This window comes from Balaenoptera physalus (genome assembly GCF_965194825.1).
Source record: "Balaenoptera physalus genome assembly, chromosome: 13".
Classification (NCBI taxonomy): domain Eukaryota; kingdom Metazoa; phylum Chordata; class Mammalia; order Artiodactyla; family Balaenopteridae; genus Balaenoptera; species Balaenoptera physalus.
This window is the reverse complement of record NC_138892.1, coordinates 51,113,353-51,140,270: the sequence shown is the minus strand read 5'-3', so window position 1 is coordinate 51,140,270 and position 26,918 is coordinate 51,113,353. Positions and strand designations below refer to the sequence as shown.

At 38.4% G+C, this 26,918-nt stretch overlaps 1 protein-coding gene across 11 annotated transcripts in view; it reads right to left on the bottom strand.

The window, feature by feature from the left end:
• Positions 1-26,918, bottom strand: part of GRIP1 (glutamate receptor interacting protein 1) — a 714,321-nt gene that overhangs the window by 163,919 nt on the left and 523,484 nt on the right. For all 11 annotated transcript variants that reach the window (XM_082422694.1, XM_082422693.1, XM_082422684.1 and 8 more), the window contains 3 exons: positions 16,863-16,998; positions 14,407-14,552; positions 6,995-7,078 (listed from right to left, as the gene is read on the bottom strand). In XM_082422694.1, coding sequence (XP_082278820.1) covers positions 6,995-7,078; positions 14,407-14,552; positions 16,863-16,998 — 366 coding nt within the window. The remainder of the gene's footprint in view (positions 1-6,994; positions 7,079-14,406; positions 14,553-16,862; positions 16,999-26,918) is intronic.

Below are 26,918 nucleotides of genomic sequence, written 5' to 3'. Positions count from 1 at the left end.
ATCCCACTTGATCACAGTGTATGATCCTTTTAATATGTTGTTGGATTCTGTTTGTTGGTACTTTGTTGAGGATTTTTGCGTCTATAATCATCAGTGATATTCGTCTGTAATTTTCTTTTTTTTTGTAGTATCTTTGTATGGTTTTGGAATCTGGGTGATGGTGGCATTGTAGAATGAGTTTGGGAGTGTTTCTTCCTCTGCAATTTTTCGGAAGAGTTTGCGAAGGATGGGTGTTAGCTCTTTTCTAAATGTGTGATAGAATTCACCTGTGAAAGCATCTGGTAGTGGACTTTTGTTTGTTGGAAGATTTTTTAAAAAAATTTATTCATTTAATTAACTAATTAATTTATTTTTGGCTGCATTGGGTCTTTGTTGCTGTGTGCGGACTTTCTCTAGTTGCAATGAGTGGGGGCTACTCTTCGTCGTGGTGCACAGGCTTCTCATTGCGGTGGCATCTCCTGTTGCAGAGCACGGGCTCTAGGTGCACGGGCGTCAGTAGTTGTGGCATATGGGCTCAGTAGTTGTGGCTCGTGGGCTTCAGAATGCAGGCTCAGTAGTTGTGGCGTATTGGCTTAGTTGCTCTGTGGCATGTGGGATCTTCCCAAACCAGGGTTCGAACCCTTGTCTCCTGCATTGGAAGGCTGATTCTTAATCCCTCTACCACCAGGGAAGCTGTTGGAAGATTCTGAATTACAGTTTCAATTTCATTACTTGTGATCGGTCTGTTCATATTTTCTATTTCTTCCTGGTTCAGTCTAGGAAGGTTATACCTTTCTAAGAATTTGTCCATTTCTTCCAGTTTGTCCATTTCATTGGCATAGAATTGCTTGTAGTCGTCTCATGATGCTTTGTATTTCTGCAGTGTCCATTGTAACTTCTCCTTTTTCATTTCTAATTTTATTGATTGGAGTCCTCTCCCTCTTTTTCTTGATGAGCCTGGCTAAAGGTTTATCAGTTTTGTTGATCTTCTCATAGAACCAGCTTTTAGTTTTATTGATCTTTGCTTCTATTTCATTTATTTCTGCTCTCATCTTTATGATTTCTTTCCTTCTACTAACTTTGGGTTGTTTGTTCTTCTTTCTCTAGTTCCTTTAGGTGTAAGGTTACATTGTTTATTTGAGATGTTTCTTGTTTCTTGAGGTAGGATTTTATTGCTACAAACTTCCCTCTTAGAACTGCTTTTGCTGCATACCATCGGTTTTGGATTATCATGTTTCCATATTCATTTGTCTCTCATTTGTATTTTTTGATTTCCTCTTTGATTTCTTCAGTGATCTCTTGGTTATTTAGTAACGTATTGTTTAGCCTCCATGTGTTTGTGTTTTTTACGTTTTTTTCCCAGTAATTGATTTCTAATCTCATAGCGTTGTGGTCGGAAAAGATGATTGCTATGATTTCAATTTTCTTAAATTTACTGAGGTTTGATTTGTGACCCAAGATGTGATCTATCCTGGAGAATGTTCTGTGTGCACTTGAGAGGAAAGTGTAAACTGCTGTTTTCGGATTGAATGTCCTATAAATATCAATTAGATCTATCTGGTCTGTTGTGTCATTTAAAGCTTGTGTTTCCTTATTAATTCTCTGTCTGGATGATCTGTCCATCGGTGTAAGTGAGGTGTTAAAGTCCCCCACTATCACTGTGTTACTGTCGATTTCCTCTTTTATAGCTGTTAGCAGTTGCCTTATGTATTGAGGTGCTCCTATGTTGGGTGCATATTTATTTATAATTGTTACATCTTCTTCTTGGATTGATCCCTTCATCATTATGTAGTGTCCTTCCTTGTCTCTTGTAACATTCTTTATTTTAAAGTCTATTTTATCTGATATGAGTACTGATACTCCAGCTTTGTTTGATTTCAATTTGTATGGAATATCTTTTTCCATCCCCTCACTTTCAGTCTGTATGTGTCCCTAGGTCTGAAGTGGGTCTCTTGTAGACAACATATATACAGGTCTTGTTTTTGTATCCATTCAGCGAGCCTGTGTCTTTTGGTTGGAGCATTTAATACATTCACTTTTAAGGTAATTATCAATATGTATGTTCCTATGACCATTATCTTAATTGTTATGGGTTTGTTTTTGTAGGTTCTTTTCTTCTCTTGTGTTTCCCACTTAGAGAAGTTCCTTCAGCGTTTGTTGTAGAGCTGGTTTGGTGGTGCTGAATTCTCTTAGCTTTTGCTTGTCTGTAAAGCTTTTGATTTCTTCATAGAATCTGAATGAGATCCTTGCTGGCTAGAGTAATCTTGGTTGTAGGTTCTTCCCTTTCCTCACTCTAAATATATCGTGCCACTCCCTCCTAGCTTGTAGAGTTTCTGCTGAGAAATCAGCTGTTAACCTTATGGGAGTTCTGTTGTATGTTATTTGTCGTTTTTCACTTGTTGATTTTAATAACTTTTGTTTGTCTTTAATTTTTGTCAATTTGACTACTGTACATCTCGGCATGTTTCGCCTTGCATTTATCTTGCCTGGGACTCTCTGTGCTCCCTGGACTTGGGTGGCTATTTCTTTTCCCATGTTAGGGAAGTTTTCGACTATAATCTCTTCAAATATTTTCTCAGGTCCTTTCTCTCTCTCTTCTCCTTCTGGGACCCCTATAATACGAATGTTGGTGCATTTAATGTTGTCCTAGAGGTCTCTTAGCCTGTCTTCATTTCTTTTCATTCTTTTTTTCTTTATTCTGTTGAGCGACAGTGAATTCCACCATTCTGTCTTCCAGGTCACTTATCTGTTCTTCTGCATCAGTTATTCTGCTATTGATTCCTTCTAGTGTAGTTTTCATTTCAGTTATTGTATTATCTATATCTGTTTGTTTGTTCTTTAATTCTTCTAGGTGTTTTTTCTTTAATTCTTCTAGGTCTTTGTTAAACATTTCTTGCATCTTCTTGATCTCTGCCTCCATTCTTTTTCCGAGGTCCTGGATCTCTTCACTATCATTGTTCTGAATTCTTTTTCTGGAAGGTTGCCTATCTCCATTTCATTTCGTTGTTTTCCTGGGGTTTTATCTTGTTTTTTCATCTGGTACATAGCCCTCTGACTTTTCATTTTGTCTGTCTTTCTGTGAATGTGGTTTTCATTCCACAGGCTGCAGGATTGTAGTTCTTCTTGCTTCTGCTGTGTACCCTCTCACCATCATGTATCATTTAATGTTTGTCTCGTAGAACAGAGTGCCATTTCCCAAATTTGGCAATGGTAAAGAGGTCAGCTTAAAGAACCTAACCTAAGAGAAAATTTAAAAGGCATTCACTGTTTTTGATGAAAGCAAATGCTTCCTTTATGTTCATTGCTATTACAAGAGATTTATTCAGTCTGGTTGATTGGTAAAAGTTCTATTTCAGTATTTATTTCTTTCAATCAATTTTATGGCTTCTTTTAAAATTTTTCCTTAATTAAAAAAGAAAATTCAGAATTTTTTCAGAAAATATTTTTTTAATGAAAATCCTGATGGTAAGTTACAGCACATGCTTAACCGTATTTATATAAATAGCATTATGTAACTTCTTTTTTGCAAGGTGATCATAAAAAGATAGGGGTATCCCCTGAGGGGTATTGATTTAGAAGAGGAAAGAGGAAAGAGGCTGAAGACAGCAAGAAACCTTTCCACTATTTTGATTTGGAGGTCCAAATACAAGTATGTAACAGTGAATACATGTTAAAGTGTGAGAGAGATAACTCTAAATTTATTGGTATGTGACATTTTGTCATTATTTGAAATAATGAGCCAAGTTTAGTTTGTGCTTTACTTACGCTCTAGATGTTTGGAGCTGTAAAGCACAGTAAAGACCCCTCAGAGACCAGTGGTATTTTCAATCCTGGTTGCCCATTAACATGACCCACCTGGCATGCTATTAGAAAAATATCAATGCCAGGGACACAATGCAGACCAAATCTGAATATTGGGCTCCATATGTTAAATGAGTACACATACCTACAATTTTATAGTTGAGAATGACTAGAGAAATTTCCTCATCCAAAGTGAAAAGCAAATTAGTGGCAGAGTGATTTTTCCTTTTTTTAAAAAAATTTATCACAATTTTTTTCATCTATTTAAAAATTTTTTTTTATTGGAGTATAGTTGATTTACAATGTTGTGTTAGTTTGTGCTCTATAGCAAAGTATCTCCACTCCTTTTTAGATACTCTTTCCAAATAGGTCATTACAGAGTATTAAGTAGAGTTCCCTGTGCTCTACAGTAGGTCCTTATTAGTTATCCATTTTATATATAGTAGTGTGTATATGTCAATCTCCCAATTTATCCCTCCCTCCCTTCCCCCCCAGTAACCATAAGTTTGTTTTCTACATCTGTGACTCTCTTTCTGTTTTATAAATAAGTTCACTGATTTTTCCTGTTAACCTAAATCATCTTCTGGCTTGGTGGCAAAGGAATTAACAGAAATTTAACTCTCCATGATTTAGGCCAGAACATCATTTTTCATTTTATGGGTACAAGGTTCTATTGTTTGGGCAGTGAAGGTGTTTGGATCTGTGACATATAGCATTAGAAACGTAATTCCATTCATCAGCTAAAAGCCTGGTTTTTTGTTAAAAGACCCATCCTAATTGGGTAAGAAGAAATTCTCCAGCACTAAATGAATATGCTTCATGTGCAATAACTTTCCCTCTCTCCTCCCTGAATGTCCTGGTATTCCCCATTGATCTAAGTTAAGCTCAAATCAAATCTATGCCATAATGTTTTACCTGCCATGATAGCATTTATCCACAGTACTTTCTCATTCTGCAATTCTGTTTGCGATTAACCAGTAACTCTTATGGGATGGGCAGTGGCCACCTTTTGAGCAAGAAGACCCTCCAGATGGGCCTCAAATTGATTTGAAAATATAAGTTCTTTATTTATTCTCATTAAAAATTATGTAAAATTTGACACATTTTTATGTTCAACTGACATACTAAGGGAGTTATTAAAACCTACAAAAATTTGGTACTCATAAACCAAAATTGGCTTATTATTACTAAGGTTTTAAAACCAGTATAATGCCAAGAAGTCTGATGTCCACACAAATCTAGCCCTCATTCATTCATTCTTCCATTTATTAAGTGCCTACCATGTACTAGGTAGGAATCTAGGCTCATATTAAAAAATTCTTACTAGGCATGCACACATGGATATTTGAAATTCCTGCAAATTGTGGGAGGGACATTTGTTAGCATCATATCATCAGTTGTCTTGAGGTGGTTGTAGATTGCAATTGCTTCTATTCTTTTTAGTTCTTAAGTGATAAATTACTGCTGGTTTAGCTCTTTCATTAGCAATTTGATTTTTTATTGATTAACCATACAGGAGCTAGTGATGAATATCTGCACCAGCAGTATTTTTTACTGCAGCATTTCAATAATCAGGCTTGTAGGCATGCGATTCAAGTGTGCCTCTCTTTCATATTTATATTTCAAAACCAGATTTGTATATACCACCCTCCAAGCTAAAATTACTTGTACACTGACTTTTCATTATATTCATCTAGTTTTTTTGCACAGAAATTTGAAAATGGTTAAGGTAAATGATCTTGGGGTCTGTTGTTCCACCTAAATGTAGGACTTGGTTAGAAAAGTGTAATAACTACTGGTCTAAACCACTTCATGGGTTCCTAGTTGCCTGTTTTCTCTAATATTCATTTGGGCACTTTATCAACTTACGTCTTAAATTCACTGGACTGTAATCTCCTGTAGATAGGGGTCCTGTCTCATGACTCCATAGTACTCTGCCTGATGCTGACATGTTGACATGCCCTTAATGAATATTTGATTGATTGATTTTCTAAATGATTCACACAGAATTGAACCTAATGCCCAAAGCTCAGTCATTAAGGCAAGTCTGTGTAAGTGAACACATCTGTTTTATTCCTTGATGCATGTACATTTATTAAGATGCTTAGTTAATTTTAATTAATGTCTTAATAATTTTGATAGAATTTTGACTCTGGTGAAGTACAAAATGTAATAGGTAAAAACAAATTAAAAAATCAAGAAATGTTAAAAAATTCCTGATGCTTACCTAGTTCCCTATTGAACCTCACTGTCATACTAGGAATTATGAGTTATTAATGTATGTGTAGTCTTTTTTTAATAAATTTCTTTATTTATTTTTGGCTGTGTTGGGTCTTCGTTGCTATGCGAGGGCTTTCTCTAGTTGTGGTGAGCAGGGGCTACTCTTTGTTGCGGTGCGCAGGCTTCTCATTGGGGTGGCTTCTCTTGTTGCAGAGCACGGGCTCTAGGGTGTGCGGTCTTCAGTAGTTGTGGCACGCAGGCTCAGTAGTCGTGGCTCATGGGCTTAGCTGCTCCGCGGGATGTGGGATTTTCCTGGACCAGGGCTCGAATCCATGTCCCCTGCATTGGCAGGTGGATTCTTAACCACTGCGCCACCAGGCAAGTCCCTTGTATGTGTAATCTTTAAGGGATGAAATTACTAATAAGAAAACTAAAATAATAAAAGCCAGAATTACAGCTCAGAATCAATGGTTTTGTAGACAAGTTGGAGTCACCTGACATTTTTATTATTCATATCATTCCAAAATAAGATGAACTGAGCTGATGCACATCAGGTGGAAGCTACAGTAACAATATGTATTTTAGGAGAAAACAATTTAAACAAAGTTACTTAATCCTAGTGCATTATGTCAAATCATCCATATTCATCAACATTTTTGACTCAGTGATATAGAAAAGTATAAAAGGGAAGACAAAAGACATGTTGACAAGTGGCAAATCAGTAGGATGACTGTGAGTTCACAAGGTTTACAAATAATGGCTTCTTGTTCTGTATTAACAAACTGGAATAAATTAGCTAGATCATTTGGATTCCACTTGGATTCCCAATTACTGCTTTATTTCTTTAAAGAAAAATGGGTGCAAATATTATAATGTGACTTTAGGCACAGAAGACATCAGTTTTTTTTAGGATGACTTTCTAGTTCACTCCCAGTATTTCACTGACAAATTCTCCAAGAATATCTGTTAGTTCTATTTTCTAACCGCCACCTACCTCGTATTACAAAACCAAAGGTATTGCCTTCTTTATGTAACGTGACCTCCACCGTTCGGAAAATAACACTCGATCCTTGAACAGCTGAATGAAGGAAAGAGAGAGGGAAATATAAGTCTTACATCATAATAACATCTCTGGATTTTTTGATAGGCATAAAATACTACAGATCCCTTGTTGCGAATAATTCTTGTTGAGTAATAAAACGGCAAAAAAATCTGTTTTTAAAGAAAATGTTACAAAAAATAATTGGAATGACATACAAATACCATAAAATAGTCATGTGCATAAATGACTTATATAGGTCCAGGTGGAATCAAAATCAGAGATACTTCCTTTGCTCCTGTGTAGCCAGTTTTTAGACAGAGCATAATACTCACATTGTTAAAATTTTATATAACAAGAGAGACAATCTTCATATGATAAATAGAACTGTTTTCCCTTTGTATAATGCAAAAATAATATGATTTTTATAAAAATTATGAAATAATTATTGTCTTTATAATTACTTTTGCAGCTAGCACAAGAAGGAAAAGTATTACTCTCAGATTATCATTAATACGTTAAGCTGATGCAAATTGATTTTCTGACATGATGTATAGCAATTAAACAAAGACATCAGCAACCTGAATGACACTTGGAGAGAAAAAGAAATCCGAAGTACATTCAAAATATTATTACTGACTAATAAAGATCTACTTAATTTTACTTGATACTATCATGCTTAGGTTGTGTTTGCCTGGTTATCGCTCTCATTTCACAAAATGAAATTGCATTGCCAAGTTGCTATCTCTAATTACATTATACACGAGAGGATAAGTTATATGAATAGTAACTAAACTACTCTTTAAGACTGTTTTTTCAAGAAACTAGTGAGTAATTCTGATTATACAGTATACTCTTGCTAGATTCAAAAAAATATTTTATCATTATGGATACAAGGATATTTTTATTCATGGAGACAAGAGTTGGCAATCTATAGAATTTGATGGTCTTAGCTCCTTGTCTTGAATTTGTACAGTGATGTCTAATTGTCTACAGCTGTGTTCATTATCAATGACACATTTTTTACATTGTTACTAGATCCTGAAGGGCTTATTACATCAAGCTGTCAACAAGAAACAGAATTTAAAGGTATCTTTGAAAAGAACGTTTCTTGTCATTGACAGAAATAGGAAGTAATTTTAATTAAGCACTAATTATAATTATTTTTTAATTATCAGAAATTCTGAATCCTCAAAGGAATGGACATGATTAGGAAAAGTACACAGTTAAATTCACAAAACTGCACACAGCCAGTTGGGACATAAAGTACAATAAGAACTTGGATCTGCTAAAAAAACAACATAAACCTACAGCTGAACAAAATGTTTTGGTACGCTGCTGATTTAATTAAATGTCATATTCTTGCTATCAGGGGAATTTCAGTTTATTCTAATCAGCTAGGAACAGTGCATACAAATAGCTGAAAGTGTTGAGGTACAGTTTTAATTAAATGTAAAAAACTGAGTTCAAACCAAATGTTTTCTTATTTCCATGACCCAACAAGCCACTTGAAGAAACTGGTTAAGAACATGATCTTTCTGTTCTATTAGGGAAAAGATATGGGGAGAAATAATTAATGAGCATCTACTGTATGCAAGGAACTCTGCAAAGCGGTTTACAAATTTTATTTCATTTAATCATTAAATCAACTTTCAATTATATACAACCAAATTCTAATTCTGGGCCACCTGTCCTTGTTGGCTAAGTGTCTGTTCTGGGGATGCAAAGCACTGTAATTTCAATTTTGCTTGAACTAAACCTTGCTGACCATAAAATCTTACAAACAAATCTAAAGTCAATATAAAGACTTCGGGGATTATCTACAGCTTTAGATTATCCACACTACTGCTGTTCATCATTTACAAAGATAAATGGGAATGTTGACTACATTTTAATATATTTAATGAAATAGATTTGGTCTGTATAATTTATATTTGCATGACTGGCTCTTGGCGACTGGGTTTTCATATTCAGCACCAGACATCCTGTTTGGCCATGTGAATTTTACTCATTACTTCACATGTGTGTATGTGGACATAGAGATCCAATTAAGGGGCTTACCCAAAAAATCAAACTGGGCACATAGGAAGGCTAGGTAGAAACCAATTTTATAATGCAAAAATACTCCTCCCTAGTATTTTAGTTGTACTGTTGTCCTTTGTTTCTACATGTGCATGTGAATATACTTCCATAACATAAAGTGACATTCTCTATTTTACTATGGTGGATTTAGTTTTTCTAAATTATCAATATATACTATTTCCCATAGGAGAACAGGAGTTGTGCACTTTCCCACCTCATTACATTGGGTTTGCACAGCTGACTTGCTTTAGCCAATGGGGTGTTAAGACACGTGAGCAGAGTCTGGAAATGTGCTCCTGTGGTTGGGCTTGTCTTGTTTTCCCTCTGCCATTGCCACAGGAAGAGCTTCCCCTGGGTAGCTGATGCTTCTTCAGACTACATCCCAGAATGAACCATGGGGAGGAGACCTGGGACGCCCACCATGCCGCACCTCCCCATCATCATCATCATCATCATCATCATCATCATCATCATCACCATCACCATCATCATCTATCATCTGTCTATCTTTCTTAGAATTAGAAATGAGAAGTAATAAGGCTGTCACAGGGACATGCTTTAACACATTTATTTGAATTAAGGAAGCATTCCTTCCAATGAAAAGCTAGTCTGATTTAGCTGATGGTTTAACAGTGAGGACCGCCTTTGACAATAAGACTCTGTGGCAGACGTTTCCCATAAAACAAATGAGGTAAATCTGTAGCTCCAAGGTTTGAATGGAAATGGTATTCAAAGATGTATAAAATAAACATCATGCTAAAAATTATATCCTATCCAACTACTGTAGTTTATCATAAAGAATTTTAGGTGTTAAAAATTGGATGAGAATTATGTAATATTTCAAAATTCTTTAGGGGTTATGCGACCAAAAAATTTGAAGGCACTCCTCTAGACCAACTGTGAACACATTAATACTCAAGATACAGCCTGGTAACATTCTCTCTAAATACGGTCTCAAAACACCACATAATTTTAGAGTCAGAAAGAACTTTTGAGCTCATGAAGATCGACTATTCCATTTTCACTAAGAAACTGAATCTCAGAAAAGGTAAGTGGCTTGCCCAAGGTCAAAGTTCCATTTTTCTTCTATCAGATCTCTGTCTCTGTACCATTCTCTCTCTCTTTCTCTCTCACTCTCTCTCTCTCTCTCTCTCTCTCTCTCTCACACACACACACACACACACACACACACACACACACACACACCTTCCTCCAATTCTTTCTGGACTCTGGGATTGGCTGAGCCTCAGATTGCTGTGACTGTTGAGAGAGTTACAGTCTCGGCCTCGGGTGGCCTACCTTTCATCAGGCAGCTCTCCTCCCGGGCCCTCACTGCTGCTGGCTTGCTCCTGCTCTGGCTGTCTAAGCTCAGTGAAAGGGAAGCTTATTAATCCCTTCAACCTCCCTGAACTCACAGATCTGATCAATTTATCTAACATAATAGAAGGAGACAGAGATAATCCTTGGCGAATAGACCTCTTCTATCTGATTTCTACCACAAAATTCACACTTTTGTGTTTAAAAATATTTTCTCTTTTTCCATCAGCTTTACTGTGTGAGGGAGGAAAAGCTGGTATAATCACCAACCCCTGAATATTTCTGATGCCCACCCTCTCCTCTTTAACCCTACTAATGCTATAGTTATTCAGGATATTACCTCTCTTTTGGGAAATTATAACAGCCTTGGGGCTTATAGCCTCTGATCTGTTCTCCATTGGACCTCTTAAAATAAGTCTAAAAACCCTGATCTGATGGCTGTTCCTTGGCCTTCAAAGCTTTTAAAGGCTCCTTATTGCCCACTTGACACCACCCACACTCTACCCACATGGCTTATAAGGTCCTCCTTCACTTGGTTCCTGTTTACCTCACTGACCTCATTCCTCTCCAGGCCCTCTCTTTCCCTTTGTGTTCCAGCAACTCCAAACCGTTTGCAGTTCAACCTACGTACTGGACTATCTTCTTACCTCCTTGCCATATCCTGTGCCTGGAGTGTTCGTCTTCCTCCTGGACCTACATAAACTCCTTCAAATCTACCCCGAAATCCCCAGCTCTGGATTATCTGGATTTGCTGGATAATACTCAGCAAATCTCCACTACTGGCCTCACCCTGAGAGCTATACTAAGAGTTCCTCTTAGGAAGAGGTTGTGTTTTATTGATATTCATCTACCCACTAGAATACAGATGCTTAATCAAAGAGCATTAGCTCTAGATATTTGACTCCTCTTAACTCCTTAGCAGTGGTTTAAGATAATGATTTCAAAGCAAACTGACTTTAAGTTCAAGAAAACACAGTACTTTCAGTGTAGTAGTAGTATTAATAATAATAATAATAATGATAATAATGGCTAAGACGCACTATGGCTTAGTGAGTATGTGCTTATGAGCTAAATACTTTACAGGATTATAGCCTTGAATTCTTACAAAAATTCTACATCCATTATAGTCGTTTTATAGCTGAGAAACCTACGGCTCAGAGAACTTAAATAAAATGCCCAAAGTCACAAAGCTAGAAAGGGACAAAACTGACATTTAACTAGTGACACAGCCCAAGCTCTCAACACTCTAGTTCACTGCCTGCTCTTAATGAAAATGAAAAACATTGTAGCAAGGTTTTAGAACACAGATTCCAATGGATTTTGTTGTAAAATCACCATTAGATTTTCAGTGTTAGATTTTATGTTAAGAATAAGAACTCATGGGCTTCCCTGGTAGCGCAGTGGTTGAGAATCTGCCTGCCAATGCAGGGGACACGGGTTCGAGCCCTGGTCTGGGAGGATCCCACATGCCGCAGAGCAACTAGGCCCGTGAGCCACAACTACTGAGCCTGCACGTCTGGAGCCTGTGCTCCACAACGAAAGGCCGCAATAGTGAGAGGCCCGCGCACCGCGATGAAGAGTGGCCCCCATTTGCTGCAACTAGAGAAAGCCCTCGCACAGAAACGAAGACCCAACACAGCCAAAAATATAAATAAATAAATAAATTGATTAAAAAAAAAAAAAAGAATAAGAACTCATGATTAGTATGTACACTCACTCTCTGAGTGCTGTCATCTGGTCCCCAAGCTTCAAACACCATCTATAGTCCCATTACTCTTAAATTTACATTTCTAGTCCATATCTTTCTCCCAAACGCCAAACCGTATCTCCAGCTCTCGTCTTGACATTTCCTCTCAGCATGGCAAATAGGCCCCTTAACTGTAGCCTTTCAAACAACAAACTACTGATCTTCTCCTCGCAAGTCAGCTCTGCCTCCATGCTTACCCACCCCCGTTAATGGCAACTCCTTCATTCCCGTTACTCAGACTCAAAACCTCCTGTGGGCCTTGACTCCTCTCTTTCTGCACAACCCACATGAAATCCATCAGGAAATCCTGTTGGCTCTATCTTCAAAATAGATGAGGAGTAGGAGTGCTTGTCACCATCTCTACCACCATCTTTTATCTGAATCACTGCAATAGTCCTCCAAACTTCTACCCTTGTCCCTGCAGTCTATGCTCAACACAGCAGCTAGAGGAGCCTTTGAAAACATACATCAGATCATGTCACTCCTCTGCCCCAAATCATACAATGCCTTCCTGCATCATTCAGAGCAAAACTTAAGGCCCCTCCAATGGCCTACACAGACGCTCCTATCCTCTGCACTTCAGACCACCTCCTCCCACTTCTTTGCATGCTTACTCTGCTCCAGCACAGCGCCCTTCTTAATGTTTCTAGAACAATGTCAGATATGTTCCTGCTTTTGATCTTAGCACTGGCTTTTCCTTCTTTCTGGACCTCTTTTCCCCCAGAAATCCATACAGCTAACTTCCTCACCTCCTTCAAGTCGCTGAGTAATGTCACTTTCTCAGTGAAGCTGTTCCTAACCACTCTATTTAAAATTGCAATCCCATTCCCAGCCCAGCACTCCCAACCCCCCTCCTTGCTTTATTTTCTTTTTCCCACAGCATTCATGACCCATAACATTCATACAACATACAGCTGACCCTTGAACAACATGGGTTTGACCTGCATGGGTCCATGTATATGTGGAGTTTTTTCCATAGTAAACACCACAGTACTGCACTATACCTGGCTGGTTGAATCTGCAGATATGGAAGAACCTTGGTTTTGGAAGAACCACATATAGGGAGGGCCAACTATAAGTTATGCATTGATTTTCAACTGCGAAGAGGGCTGGCACCCCTAACCGCCTTGTTGTTCAAGGGTCAATTGTAATTAACTTATTTACTGTGGTTTTATTTTAATATCTGTCTTCGCCTGCTAGAATATAAATTCCACTGATGTACTTTGTGGGGACTGGAACATAGTAATGCCAATAAGTCATTGCTAAACAAATGAATTATTATCGGTTAGTAATAATCAGTCTGAGTTCTCAGTAGTACAGAAGAGCAAAGAGCCGACTTTGATGCCTATTAATTTGGGAAAGATATTTAACTTAAGTCTCTGTAAAATGAGAATAATAATGAAAATAATGTCTATCTTACAGTTTTGATTGATTTATATATTTAACAAAAAATTTTATAGTGTCGGGCACTGTCCTAAATGCTATACAAATACTAACTCATTTAATCCTCATAACAGATCTGTGAGTAATATCATAGATTACTAATATCATCCCCATTTTTCAGATGTGCAAACTGAAACACAAGAAGCTTAAGTAACTTTCTCAAAGGCATGTAGCTAGTAAAAGGTGGAGCTGGGATTTAACTGGCTATTTGACATCAAAGTTCAGCTCTGCTATGTTGACTTTCTTTGCGGTGAGGATTTAAGTGTACCAATAAAAGGGGCTCCTTATAATGCTGGACATTTAGTAAGCTCTCAAAATATGTTGGCTGCGCTTTTATTATGTCTATTATTATTACTTAACAATGTGTTCTGATTCTATTTTCATGCTTCAGAAATGAACATAACTACACAAGAATCAATAGAAATCACGATAAACATGCTTTTCCTAAACTCAGTCACTAAGTACAAAGCCTGGATGGAACTTACTGCACAGAATTTATAAATATGTAGACAGTTTATTAAAATAGCTTAAGTCCAATTATGATGTTCACAGATGGCCTTAATGAAACATGAGTCCTAGACAATTTCATCATTATTTATGCTCTTTTACATTCTTCCTGAGTAGGCTATAGCAATTCAAATAAGTTTTAAATATTAAGAAACTATACTCTACCATTCCTGTAATAAGACAATGATGGCAAAAGAGAAAAAGATAGGAACCAATAGTTTTAGGCCAAAACGTGGTGCAGCTGTTCTGCCCCTGGCTTGTGATGACTTACAGACTGGCGGCAGCTCATACTCAACTTCAAGAACCACTCTTTCCCCGACATTCTTCAGCAAGCTGATGATCTCATCGTGGCGGAATTTGGCCAGGTTGATGCCATTCACTGCTTTGATATAGTCACCCACATCCAGCTGATCACTTCTGCAAAACAGAGAATGTCACCTCAGTGGACCCCTCCTTTCCGCAGGCCAGTCTGACCATATTTCCCTCTTCCCCATCGTGGATAAGCGTGCAAGCCCAGAATGCCGACGCAGCTGGAGTCCTGGCTCCTAGGATGTGGCTGGTTCCTCGGAGCAGGTGCGCAGCTGAGGGTGGGTGAGAGACTCAGTGGGCCCCTCTTCTCATGCTGACTGCACACTTTGGAAGCCCGGTACTGGGTCTGCTGTTGTCTCCAATTTCTTCCTAACTCTCTACCTCTTTTACTTTTAAGGAGCACCGTAAAACAAAATAAAGAGAGTTATTTTTAGTTGCTCTGCCCATAAGGAGGTGGCGCTCTTGGGGCAGATTATCCAGATCCTGGACACACTAGAATTTTCCCTTTCTTCTCATTCCCTCTCATTTTTGCTGCCTGCCTTTTGGACATTTCACCACTTTTGGTATCTTCACTGGGAGTGTGTCCAGGGCCAACCAGAGGGTGAGCTTATTTTGCTATTTATTGCTTATAGCGGGACTAATAAAAAAAGTATTGGTGAAGAAGAAAGTACAACGAAAGTACTGGCTTTCAGTAACATTATCCTCTCTTCACCATCATAATAGAACCTTGGCTACTCTGAGGCTTTTAGTCAAACTCTACTTTTAAACCAAGAGCAGGCAGCAAGAACTATGATAGGACTTAATTCAATAATATTTTCTCCCCAAATAAAAATACCAAGTTCATTTGTTTTACATAAGCCCAGCTCCAATCATTCCTCCTTCGAAGCCTCCGTAATCCGCTCTAGCCAGCAGTACGTGTTGTCACTCTTAACTCAGGTTTACTGACTGACACTTATTTGGCAACTTAATTGCCTAATGCTCTGTGACAACCCTTATGTTGTTGCTTTTTACTATTATGCAATGCGATTATTGCTCCCAAACTTTTCATGTTTTTTATGCCTTATTTCCCCCAACGATCATAAACCCCCCTAGGGCACGGATCTTATCTTTACTTATTTTGGTTTACTACCTGTTAAATGGTAGTGGCTTAAATAATAAATATTTGGTGATCGATAATACTCAACATAACTGGCACAGCACTACATTTAATTATAGCATCAATACATGTGAAAACCACATTCTTACCCTCTCCCCTGCCAATCACACTTGCTTTAGGGGCTACATATGCAGAAGCCCTGGAGACATAGGAAGTCCTAGCATCATGGATTGGCCACGACTGTTAAAAGTTAAAGGAGGCTATGGTGTGGAAAGAAGTCTCTTAAAAATCATAAAGGAAAAGAACATAAAAAAGAATGTATATATGTATAACTGAATCATTTTGCTGTACAGCAGAAGTTAACACAACATTGTAAATCAACTGTCCTTCAATCAAAAAAAAAAAAAAAAAAAACCCGAAGGAAGGAGACTAAGGTGCTTGTGTTGACATCAGCCTGTTTTACAGACAATTCCCCAGATCATGGAGCAATCAATTGGGTTGAGCTTATAAACTGTACCAACACGTTGATCATCGAAAGTAATCACTATTTCAGGTGACACTTTATAAGTTAAGAACTCTAAAATTTAATTTGTGCTTATGTGGACACAATTATTGGTGTCCAGGATCTAAGGGACATTAACCTCACTTTGAATGAAACCTGGGCATTCCACCCCCTCTTTCTGAGGTAGATTTAGAATTTGCCTGCAAAGCAAATGTACCGCTGCCCAGCACCCAGGACATTCTGCTGTCAGCAAGACGCAGTGCCATCTGCAGTTCATCAGAACAAGGATAAAATGAGACCTCCTCAACCAAGCCTTCTGTCCTTTTGGAAACCACCTCTTTGTCTTAATGAAAGGAAAATCTCACAAGTAGAAAAGTTGAGAATATGCAGGAGAAGCAAAATTGTTACTTAGAAACTTGGAGTTGGGCCTCCCTCCTTTTCTAGGCTTGTCATATCCCTCTGTGGCAGTTTCCCCTCATCCACAGCGTATGCGTCATCTGTTCCCCATTAGATGATCGGACCATCTCACTCCCACTGCAGCCTGTCTGCTGTTCAGTGGCAATCTGAGGACTAGATCCATACAGACACTTTAAAATTAAAATCTTAGGAGAGCCTGGGGGCTCCTGAGAAGACACGAGAGCTCCCTGGTGATTCTGGCACAGGCCAGAAAAGCCATGCTTCTGCAACGTGCCCCCCTATGCTTCTGCCCGGCAGAGGGCAGTGTCGTTTGTGTACTAGTGACCTTTTCTGATGGAGCTTTAACTTTTGAATTAATTACATCATGCATTCCTTTTTCTACGTTTCCACACAATGCAGTTACCTAGCAGCAATTCCTCCCTGCCGCAGATTAGATACTCTTGGCTTGCCGTCCTTGTCAATTCCACCCGAGACCGTCAGCCCGAGGGTAGTGCCTTCCTTCTTCATCAGTTCAACCACGGTGGAGCCCTTGAATTCCTCTGTTAAAAGAAAAGCATCTGCTTTAGTAAATGACAGTAGAAGCGCAAGGGGTTGTTTTTGTGGGTGGTGAAGTGACGCATCCCCATAAACTCTGCACTTTTTCTTTTGTGGGAAAAGATCTGTGGCCTCTTTTCCACTGTAATTTGCAGAGTATCTCATAAAGATGAGCATACAGATAAAGCGGAGCAGATATTCCATTACAGGTTATTAAAATGGGTACCAGCGGGGTAGTTCGCTCTAGAGTCACAATAGTCTGACATGGCTTATGTACAAGGATAATATTTGCCCTTTGTTTTCTGTCATTCTGAAGTGACTTTCTCTGGTGTCTCTCCTTGTAATTCCAAAGGGAACAATTGAGAGTCGTAAGACAAGGGGCTAGAATGGAATTTCAAATAATGATACAAAAGCATATAGTGCAGACTCCAAGTTCCCGATAAATTTTTGCTGAGGAAGACAAGTGACACAAGAGAAGAGCTTTCTACAGGTTCAAGAAAAATATTATTGACTTTTTTTTCTTTTTTTGTCTTTCAGAAAACAAAGTACAATAGCTTCATGTTGTGACTTACATCATTTCTTACAAAATGTGTCACAGTATGTTAAAGCAGTGTTGGTCCTCAGAATCCCCAGGAAACTTCTGTTAACCCCTCATCCTCTACTTCCGAAATTTTAAAATCTCACTGATCTTGTGGGGATAATGTCTACGCACCAAGAGGGAACCCACATCTTTTGATTTTAGGCACTACAGAAAGAAAACTTTAAGACTATCCTTGCTTTCAAAAATAAAAATGCGTCAGTATTTACCTATCCAGAGGCTAACTATGATAAACATTGTTTTAAAATTCTCTGTTATGTTATTCCCCTCTCTGCATACACTTTCTGGGTAGGGATGGGGAAACTGGACAGTTTTCCAACTCCTCTTGAATCAGGTTATGAATTTCAGGGGTTATGAACTTCTAGGACATCAGAGACACTCATATTAAAATTCAAGAACAGACTTTCTTTTTCAAAGTCAAAAAACCAAAAAGATTACTTACACACCTCTGCCCTTTCCTTTATTATACATGACAGAGTTAATTATAATTTCAAAATTTATGAATGCTTATCATAAAGGTTTTTGAATTGTTGCTGCTGGTCTACTATCCCATTAGCTGATAAAAAAATCAAATCATGTCAGGGAAAGAAATAATCTCTCCCCTGGTCTAGTGAGGAGAACAGAGTACTTAGGGAAAGAAGGCAACAGGGACAGGCCACTGATTTCGATGTATTAATGTCAGTCTAGGCAGGACTTTCAAGATTGCCAGATCCTGTGACCTTAGCAGCCCTGCATACTTCCTTTTTCATGGCAGTTTCATGACATTGTATACACGAGTTGTTACTGCTCTTTAAAATAGAAGCCAAGGGGGGGCTTCCCTGGTGGCGCAGTGGTTGAGAATCTGCCTGCCAATGCAGGGGACACGGGTTCGAGCCCTGATCTGGGAAGATCCCACATGCCACGGAGCAACTGGGCCCGTGAGCCACAACTACTGAGCCTGCGCGTCTGGAGCTTGTGCTCCGCGACAAGAGAGGCCGCGACAGTGAGAGGCCCGTGCACCGCGATGAAGAGTGGCCCCCGCTCGCCGCAACTAGAGAAAGCCCTCGCACAGAAACGAAGACCCAACACAGCCAAAAATAAAAAAAAAATTAAAAATTAAAAAAAAATAGAAGCCAAGAAAGAGTCAGTGAGTGTGAGTGATGTCAGCTTCATTTACTACATTTTGAATGAGAGACCAAATAAAGATAGACATTCAAGAAGCAAATTTCTTGTCAAGTACATAAAAGCACAGGGCCCTTTACATCATTTACCAGGAGCATTTGGAACAAAAGTCCACCACAGTGTGCATTTTACCTAAGCTCTCTTAACACAGAACAGAACAACCCTCTATATATCCCATAAAGACATACATAGGCCCAACTGATAGTTGAAGAGGTCAATTTAACAAACAACCCCTATCAGTCCTCCTTGGCAGAAGGCTAGGTATAAATTATTTTAAAAATAAGGTTAATAACTAAAGGAATGAAAATTACATAATGGATGATGACTTTCCATATTACAGAGACATAACGTATACAACAATTTTACCCAACAAGTTATTTGCATTTTCTTTAAATATGTAGTTGACCCTGTATGTTTAAGCACTTGATTATAGAGCTTTACTTAAGGAGTTGGGAGCATGGGTTTTTAAGGGCCTGTCTTAAAGGTCAATCAGAAATGCACAAAGAAGCAACTATAAAATAGTAGTAACAGACAAGTGAGAAATAAGTTTCAATTAGTAAGAATTTCATTTGTACTCTGGTTTTCAGGAGTGTGCTTCCTGAATAAAATGGGATACCAGGACTTAAGTGTAGCCTTATGGGATGTGGACAATGCAGTTTCCTCCAGAAGGAACCAGGTCTCTGGCTAAATCCTGAAAAGCTAGAAAAGCTAAATTCAATTAGTTTGATTTGATCTCTGTTAAAATACAAATCCATCTGGGCTACTTTTTAAACTGGTAATAGTCAGTTACCCTCTTGTTTAAAAATATTTCAAATCTTTCCCCAAGAGCTAGTTTAAAAACACGAAAGAAAGAAAATATTAATGTACCAGTTAACTGAGTAATTTGTGTATTCATTGATTCAAGCATTTATTGAGTGCTTACTATGAGTCAGACAATGAAACTCAAAGACGGAAAAAGTCAGAGATGCTTAAAGCCCAGTCACAGAGGCAAATGAGTCACAGAGCACCATGTCACAGTGTTGGTGGTGGGGAAGGCGGCCACAGAGGAGATGGTCCTGGCAACAATGTAAAATGAAAACTTGCTGTTCCAAATGCAACATCTATTTCACAATTTCGTCTTCTGTCTAATCTGTCCGTACTTATCAATCAGGGTTAGTGGAGAAGAACAGACCTATGGCGGAATCTAAATTAGGCAAAACTCAGGAGTAAAGATAGAATACTGTTGCAAGAAAATGTGCTGAATCACAAGAATGTTAACTGCCAATAAGCATCTCTAGTCCCTGAAGGACTGACTAAATCATTTATGGGCGTTTCTGAAGAAAGGAGAAAAGCAGTTTGGAGAGGGAGGAACAAGTTTCTGGCGTTGGCTTTCTGCTAACCTGCACTCTCCACTAGACTGATCACTCATTTTATGTCTTTTTTGGTGTTTAATGCTTGCATAATGATCTAATGGCAAGCAGAAATGAAGACAGATGCATTCATTCGCCTAAGTTCGCTTGTATATCAAGGCTTACTGAAAAAAGCTCGCAGTGAAACAGTGGAACTTGGGCAAATCAATATATATTGACAGTTTCTTTCTTTGTGATTTAAATTACAAATATCCCTCCCCAAATGAAGAGGATTCTGTAGTAAAGACTGCAGCCTCTCCAAATTAGCAAGCAGCACAGGGAACAGATGATACCCAACTGGCAAGGAATGAGACGGTTCTGGATTTGACGGTTTCCTTAATCACCATATTTAATTATCTTAGAAAAGAAATTGCAGGTTTACATCTGTACCAGCACACACTCAACCAACAAGAATCTCACTGATAGAATTAGATTTAGTTGTCTGCTGTTTTTGTTTGGGCTTGAAATTCATTCCTCTTAATTACTGAACTCCAGAAAGTTTTAAGAAAAGTAACAATGATACCTGGCAAAACCAAGGGAAGTATGAAAAATTCTTGCAAACAAATAAGAAAATTCCATAACATAGATGGTTAAAAAATTAATATGAAGAAAACCATAGCCTTTTATAAACAAACAACAACTAGTTAGAAGTTAATCACAGAAGAAAAAAACCATTTACAATAGCTAAAAACTAAAATCCCTAAGAAAAAAAATTAATGAAAAATATATAAGATCTCTACGAAGAAAACTTTAAAACACTTCTGAGGGATATAAAACCAGAACAAATGAAAAGGCATCCCATTCATTCATTCAATAAAAACTGAGCACTTACTATGGGCCAGGCACTGTTCTAGGCTTTGGAGATAGAACTCAACCAAACAGAGAAAATCCCTGTCATCTAGGAACTGATATTCCAGTGGGCTCATAGCCCAGTGTAAAAATATGACAATTCTCCCTAAATTAATCTACAAAGTTCACAATATCAGTAAAAAATGCCACTAGGATTTGGAGGGCACAGCTATATTTTATATTATTGCAAAAATGGAACATGTATCCTTGCAAAGATTCTGTGAAAAATTATATTCCTAAGGTCTACCAGCTGGCAGTTTAATGTTGCTGTGAAAGAACAGGAAGAGCCTTCCCAGGAAGCCTACCTGCACGAGGTGACGGACGATGACTGGATGTTACACCACCCTGAGAGATTAAAAAATTAACCAGACACCCCGGAAGCAGGGGCCTGGAGTGGGGAGGCTGGCAAAGCCTCTGTGTCTGCCTCCCAAACATTGGTCAGAGTCTGGATCTATTTAGATGTACAAAAGCAAGAAAGAATGAAAAGAAAACACGTATCATAGGCATAGGGTATTCAGAACCCATATTAGAACATCTTAGTGCTTTTTAATACTAAGATTGTAATGTTTTGCATAGAATAAAGGTACAGCATAATAACCTCATTTGGTTCTGTGAAACTTTTGGTATCTAGAAGTTCTTGCCTCATTGATGATTTAAAAAAGTATAATTAGGCTTAGAGCAGGAAAGGGGAGTTACCTGTAATTTTTGGAAGGTCCCTAAAATTCAGCGGCTAAATGATCAGGGAATTACAAAGTGAACAATTGTAACAACTGTTGCTGAAAGCGGGGAGACAGACAAAAAGTGACGATTACAACAAAGAGTGATAAGAGCTATGACCAGAGTAAAGAAAGGGCCACCATGGTGCAACCTGGGAGGATCTGTCATCAGACTGGGCAAGTCGTGCTCTGGACAGTTCTTCAGAGGAGTTATTCCTGAGCTAGGTCATAAAGAAGGCCTCAGCTCAGCAAACAGAGCGGGGAGGTGTTAAAGGCAGAGGAATAAGAAATGGTAGACGATTACATAGGTTCTGGGGAGTGCAAGTCCATCAGTTCAATTTGCACTTTCTCAATTCTGGCTGCATGTTAGAATCACCTGGGGAGTTTTGAAAATACCAATTGTGTGAGCCCACCCCAGACCAAGTCGATCAGAATACCACCCCCAATCGATGGGCAATTTTTTTAATGCAACTTTTACTTGTGAGATAACTTAATTGAATCGTAACTGTAAGATTCCCATGCAGTTAAGAGATAATACAGAGAGACCCCCTAGTTCCCTTTACCTTGTTTTTTCTCCTGTGGTAACGTTTTGCAGAACTATAATACAATAGCACGAGTAGGATATTGACCTTGACGCAGTCAAGATACAGAACATTTCCATCACCACAAGGATCCCTTGTGTTATCCTTTATAAATCACCCACTACCCTCCTGCCCCAACCCCTTCTTTAAACTCTGGGCAAACCTTACCCCATTCTCTGTGTTTATAACTTTGTCATTTTAAGAATGGTAAATAAATGCAGTCACACAGTGTGAAAGCTTTATGGTTGACTCTTTACACTCAGGATAATTTTCTGGTGATTCATCTAAGTTGTGTGTGGCAAGAGTTCCTTTTCCTTGCTGAGTGGTATTCCATGGTATAGATATACAAAAGTTTGTGTCACCATTTACCTGTTGAAGGACATTTTGGTTGTTTTCAGTTTGGGGCTATTACGAATAAAGTTGCGATAAACATTCATGAATAAGTTTTTGTGTGAACATAAGTATTCATTTATCAGGGATAAATGCCCAGGAGTACAAGTGCTAGGTCATACAGTAGTTGCATATTTAGTTTTCTAATAAACTGTCAAATTGTTTTCCAAGGTAGCGGTACCATTTTACATTCCCACCAGCGGGTGAATGATCCAGTTTCTCTGCATCCTTGCCAGTACTTGACTGTCATTGTTTTTATTTTAGCCATACTGATATGTGTGTTAGTGATATCTAATTATGGTTTTAATTCTTGGGCACTTCGAGCCATTTCTCTAATGGGAAATGTTTAACATTTTTTTGTGTGTACTTATTTGTCATTTGCAAACCCTCTTTGGTGAAATGTCTTTTCACGTCTTCTGCCCATTTTCTAATTAGATTGTTTGCTTTTTTACTGTTGAGTTTTGACTTCCTTATATATGCTAGATACTAGTCCCCTGTTTGAATATGTGGTTTGCAAATATTTTCTCCCAGTCTGTAGATTTTCTTTTCATCCTCCTAACAAGGTCTTCTGCAGAGCGAACATTTAAGTCCAATTGATCAATCTCTCTTTTTATGGATTATGCTGTTGTCAAGTCTAAGAACTCTTTGCTGAACCTTAGATCCTGGAAATTTTCTCCCATGTTTCTTCTATAGTTTCGAAAAGTTCTATAATATTATGGTTTACATTTAAGTCTGTTATCCATTTTAAGTTAACTTTTTACATAAGGTGTGAGACTTAGTCAAGTTTCATATAATTATTTTGGGGGAAGAGGGGGATGGGTGTCCAACTGCTCCAGCATTATTTGTTGAATACGCTGTCTTTTCTCCACTGAATTGCTTTTGCATCTTGTCAAAAATCAGTCTGTTTCTGGGTTCTCTATTCTGTTCTACTGATGTATCTCTCCCTTCACAGATATCATGCAGTCTTCATTACTATATCTATATAATAAGTCTTGAAACTGGGTAGGCCAATTCCTCCTATTTCATTGGGTTTTTTTGTTTGTTTCAGCTCTTTTAGTTCCTTTGCCTTTCCAGATAAATATTAGAATAATCTTGTCTATATCTATAGAAACTTTTGTGGGTATTTTGATAGGATTTGGATTAAAGCTGTATGTCAATTTGGAAAGAATAGACATCTTTACTATGTTGAGTCTTCTAATCCATAAACATAATATATCTCTTCAAATTATGTAGAAACTTCTTTGATTTCTTTCATCAGCATTTTGTAGTTTCAGCATACAAGCCCTATACATGTTTTGCTGGTTTTACACCAAAGTATTTCATTTTTGGGAGAACAACTGCAAATGGTACTGTATTATTAATTTCGATGTACACGTGTCCATTGCTAGTATACAGAGATACAATTGATTTCTGTATATTTGTCTCATATATTGTGGCCTCACTGAACTCACTTAACAGTTCTAGGAAGTTTTTTTTTTGGTAGATTCCTTAGGGTTTTCTATGTAGACAATCATGTCACCTGCAAGAAAGGACAGTTTTTATTTGTTTCCAATCTATACGCCTTTTATTTCCCTTTCTTGCCTAAAGCACAGGCTAGAACTTCCAGTACTATGTTGAATAAGAGTGGTGAGAATGGATATCCTTGCCTTGTTCCCTAACTTAGGGGAAAAGCATTCAGTATTTCATCAGGTATTATGTTACCTGTAGGTTTTTTGTAGATTATCAATTTGAGGAAATTCCCCTCTATTCCTATTTTTCTGAGAGTTTTTATCATGAGTTTGAATTTTGCCTATGATGATGTGATTTTTCTTCTTTAGTGTGAAAATGTAGTGGATTACATTGATTGATCTTCTAATACTGATCCAATCTTGCATTCCTGAAATAAACTCCACTTGCTTATGGTATATAATTCTTTTCATATATTGCTGAATTTTATTTGCTAATATTTTGTTAAGGACTTTTTTTGCATCTATATGCATGAGGGATATCATCTGTAGTTTTCTTTTTTTCTTTCTTCGGTTTGGGTATCAGGGTAATAATACTAGCTTCATAAAATGAATTGAGAAACACATCCTTTCCTCTTCTATTTTCTGGAAGAGATTGCGTAGAGTTGGTGTTTATTCTTTTTAAAATATTTGTGTAATTTTCAATGAAGCCATCTGGGTCCGGACATTTCTTCTTTTTGGAGTTTTTAAATTACAAATTCATTTCCCTTAATAGTTACAGGGCTATTCAAATGAACTATTTCAAGTTCAGTGAGTTGTGGTAGTTTGTTGCTCTTCAAGGAACTGGTCCATTTCAATCAGATGATAATCCTTGCAGGTGGGGAACTGGGTGTTGGTATTTTTTAAACCTCCCCAGGTGATTCTTATATGTAGTCAAGGTTGAGAGACACTGATTTAGGGCTTAGTGCATGAGGAAAGATTGGTGGTGGAAATCAGGCTGGGAAGCAAACAAAGAAAGTGCTCAGCTTTGAGTTTTAGAAAAGTTTTAGCCTGTTATTAGTGTAAAGCAGTAGATTTGGTAATGATGACATGAACTGTTGGGGAGGAAGGCATTAGATTTGGATCAAGGAGAACCATTAGAAGGTCACTGCAGTACTATAAGGTATTAATTAAGTTAGGCTAGGTTGTGTCAACAAATTCAAAAACGAACAATGGCTCAACCACAACAGAAGCTTTTTCCTCTCATATATTTACAAGCCTGCGGTGGGTGTTCCCAATCAGCAGCCCGCTCCCCTTCACACAGAGATTCAGGGATCTCTGCTCTTTTCCATTTTGTGACTCTGTCATCCCCCAGGGATCTGGTTCCCAAACTGTGCACAAAGTGCCTCAAGGTTTCAAAGTGAACTCATGGGAGCACGGTGGAGTATCTTAAAAATTTGAAGGAATTACAGCCACATGTGGTATCAGTTGGGCACACCACCACCTACTAGCAGTTTTGTTCAACATTAGAACACACAACCCCGCTTTTGTTGATGGCCTATCTTTCCAAAGCTGGGCTTTTTGGTGGTTTCTATGACAAAAGGGAAGTTCTGTGTGAAAGTCAATGAGGAACAGGAAATGAGTTTGTCAGTATTTCATTTGATTTGAAGGTTTGAGAAACTGTGCAATGCCTAACAAGCACACACATACCATTACTAAGTATTTGTGATTCTTTAAATTTATACGTATTATATTTCTTCAAATGGCTACTAAATGGTTAGGAGATAATATGTATTACGTTATTTGGACCTAACTACTTAATAAGCGGAACTACTGATATTTCACTTGACCTAGAGGTGCTGTGAAAAAATTACTGAGACATCAAGGACTCTGTGAACCGAGAAAGTTTGGGAACTTCTGCCTTAGGACTTTATCTTGTCTGAATTTCCCTGGGGGAAGGGGAAAAAGCTCTCAAAAGCCACCACTGACCTGCTTCTGTTCACATCCCCAGGGCAAGCACTTGTTCCACGTCCACACCTAACTGCAAGGGAGGCTAAGAATTGGAGTGTGGACAGATGCCAAGGCAATGAGGGAAGTATAGACTTGGGGTGGGGGGCAGGTAGCCAACACATGAAAAACTGAAATCCATCGGTAGCTATGTGGATGGCACGAACTCCGGATACACCGAGGAAGAACTTCCCTGAGTTAGAGACAAATTAGTGTGTGGGGAGTGAGGAACTAGGATGGACAAGAGGATCTCAAGGTTTCCACCTTGTTTGACTAGGAATCTAGAAAAGAGAGGAAGGGAATCCAGAAAAGAGTGGAAGCTTGTGTTGTTGAGACTGATTGGAGAGGGCAAAGTCACGTGATATAATGCCAGTTAGAGAGAAACCAAATGAGATTTAAGTACTAGGAAAAAACCTAGTCTTCGAATAGTTTTTGTCACACCCCAAAGGGTCTGTAAGACCCTCACCTTAGAGCCATATCACAAAAAGAAAAAAACGCATTTTAAAGGCAACCACCAGGACTTCCCTGGTGGCACAGTGGTTAAGAATCTGCCTGCCAATGCAGGGAACATGGGTTCGATCCCTGGGCCAAGAAGATCCCACATGCTGTGGAGCAACTAAGCCCGTGTGCCACAACTACTGAGCCCGTGTGCCACAACTACTGAGCCCGTGTGCCACAACTACTGAAGCTTGCACACCCTAGAGCCCGTGCTCTGCAACAAGAGAAGCCACCGCAATGAGAAGCCCACACACCGCAACGAAGAGTAGCCCCTGCTCGCCACAACTAGAGAAAGCCTGCACGCAGCAACGAA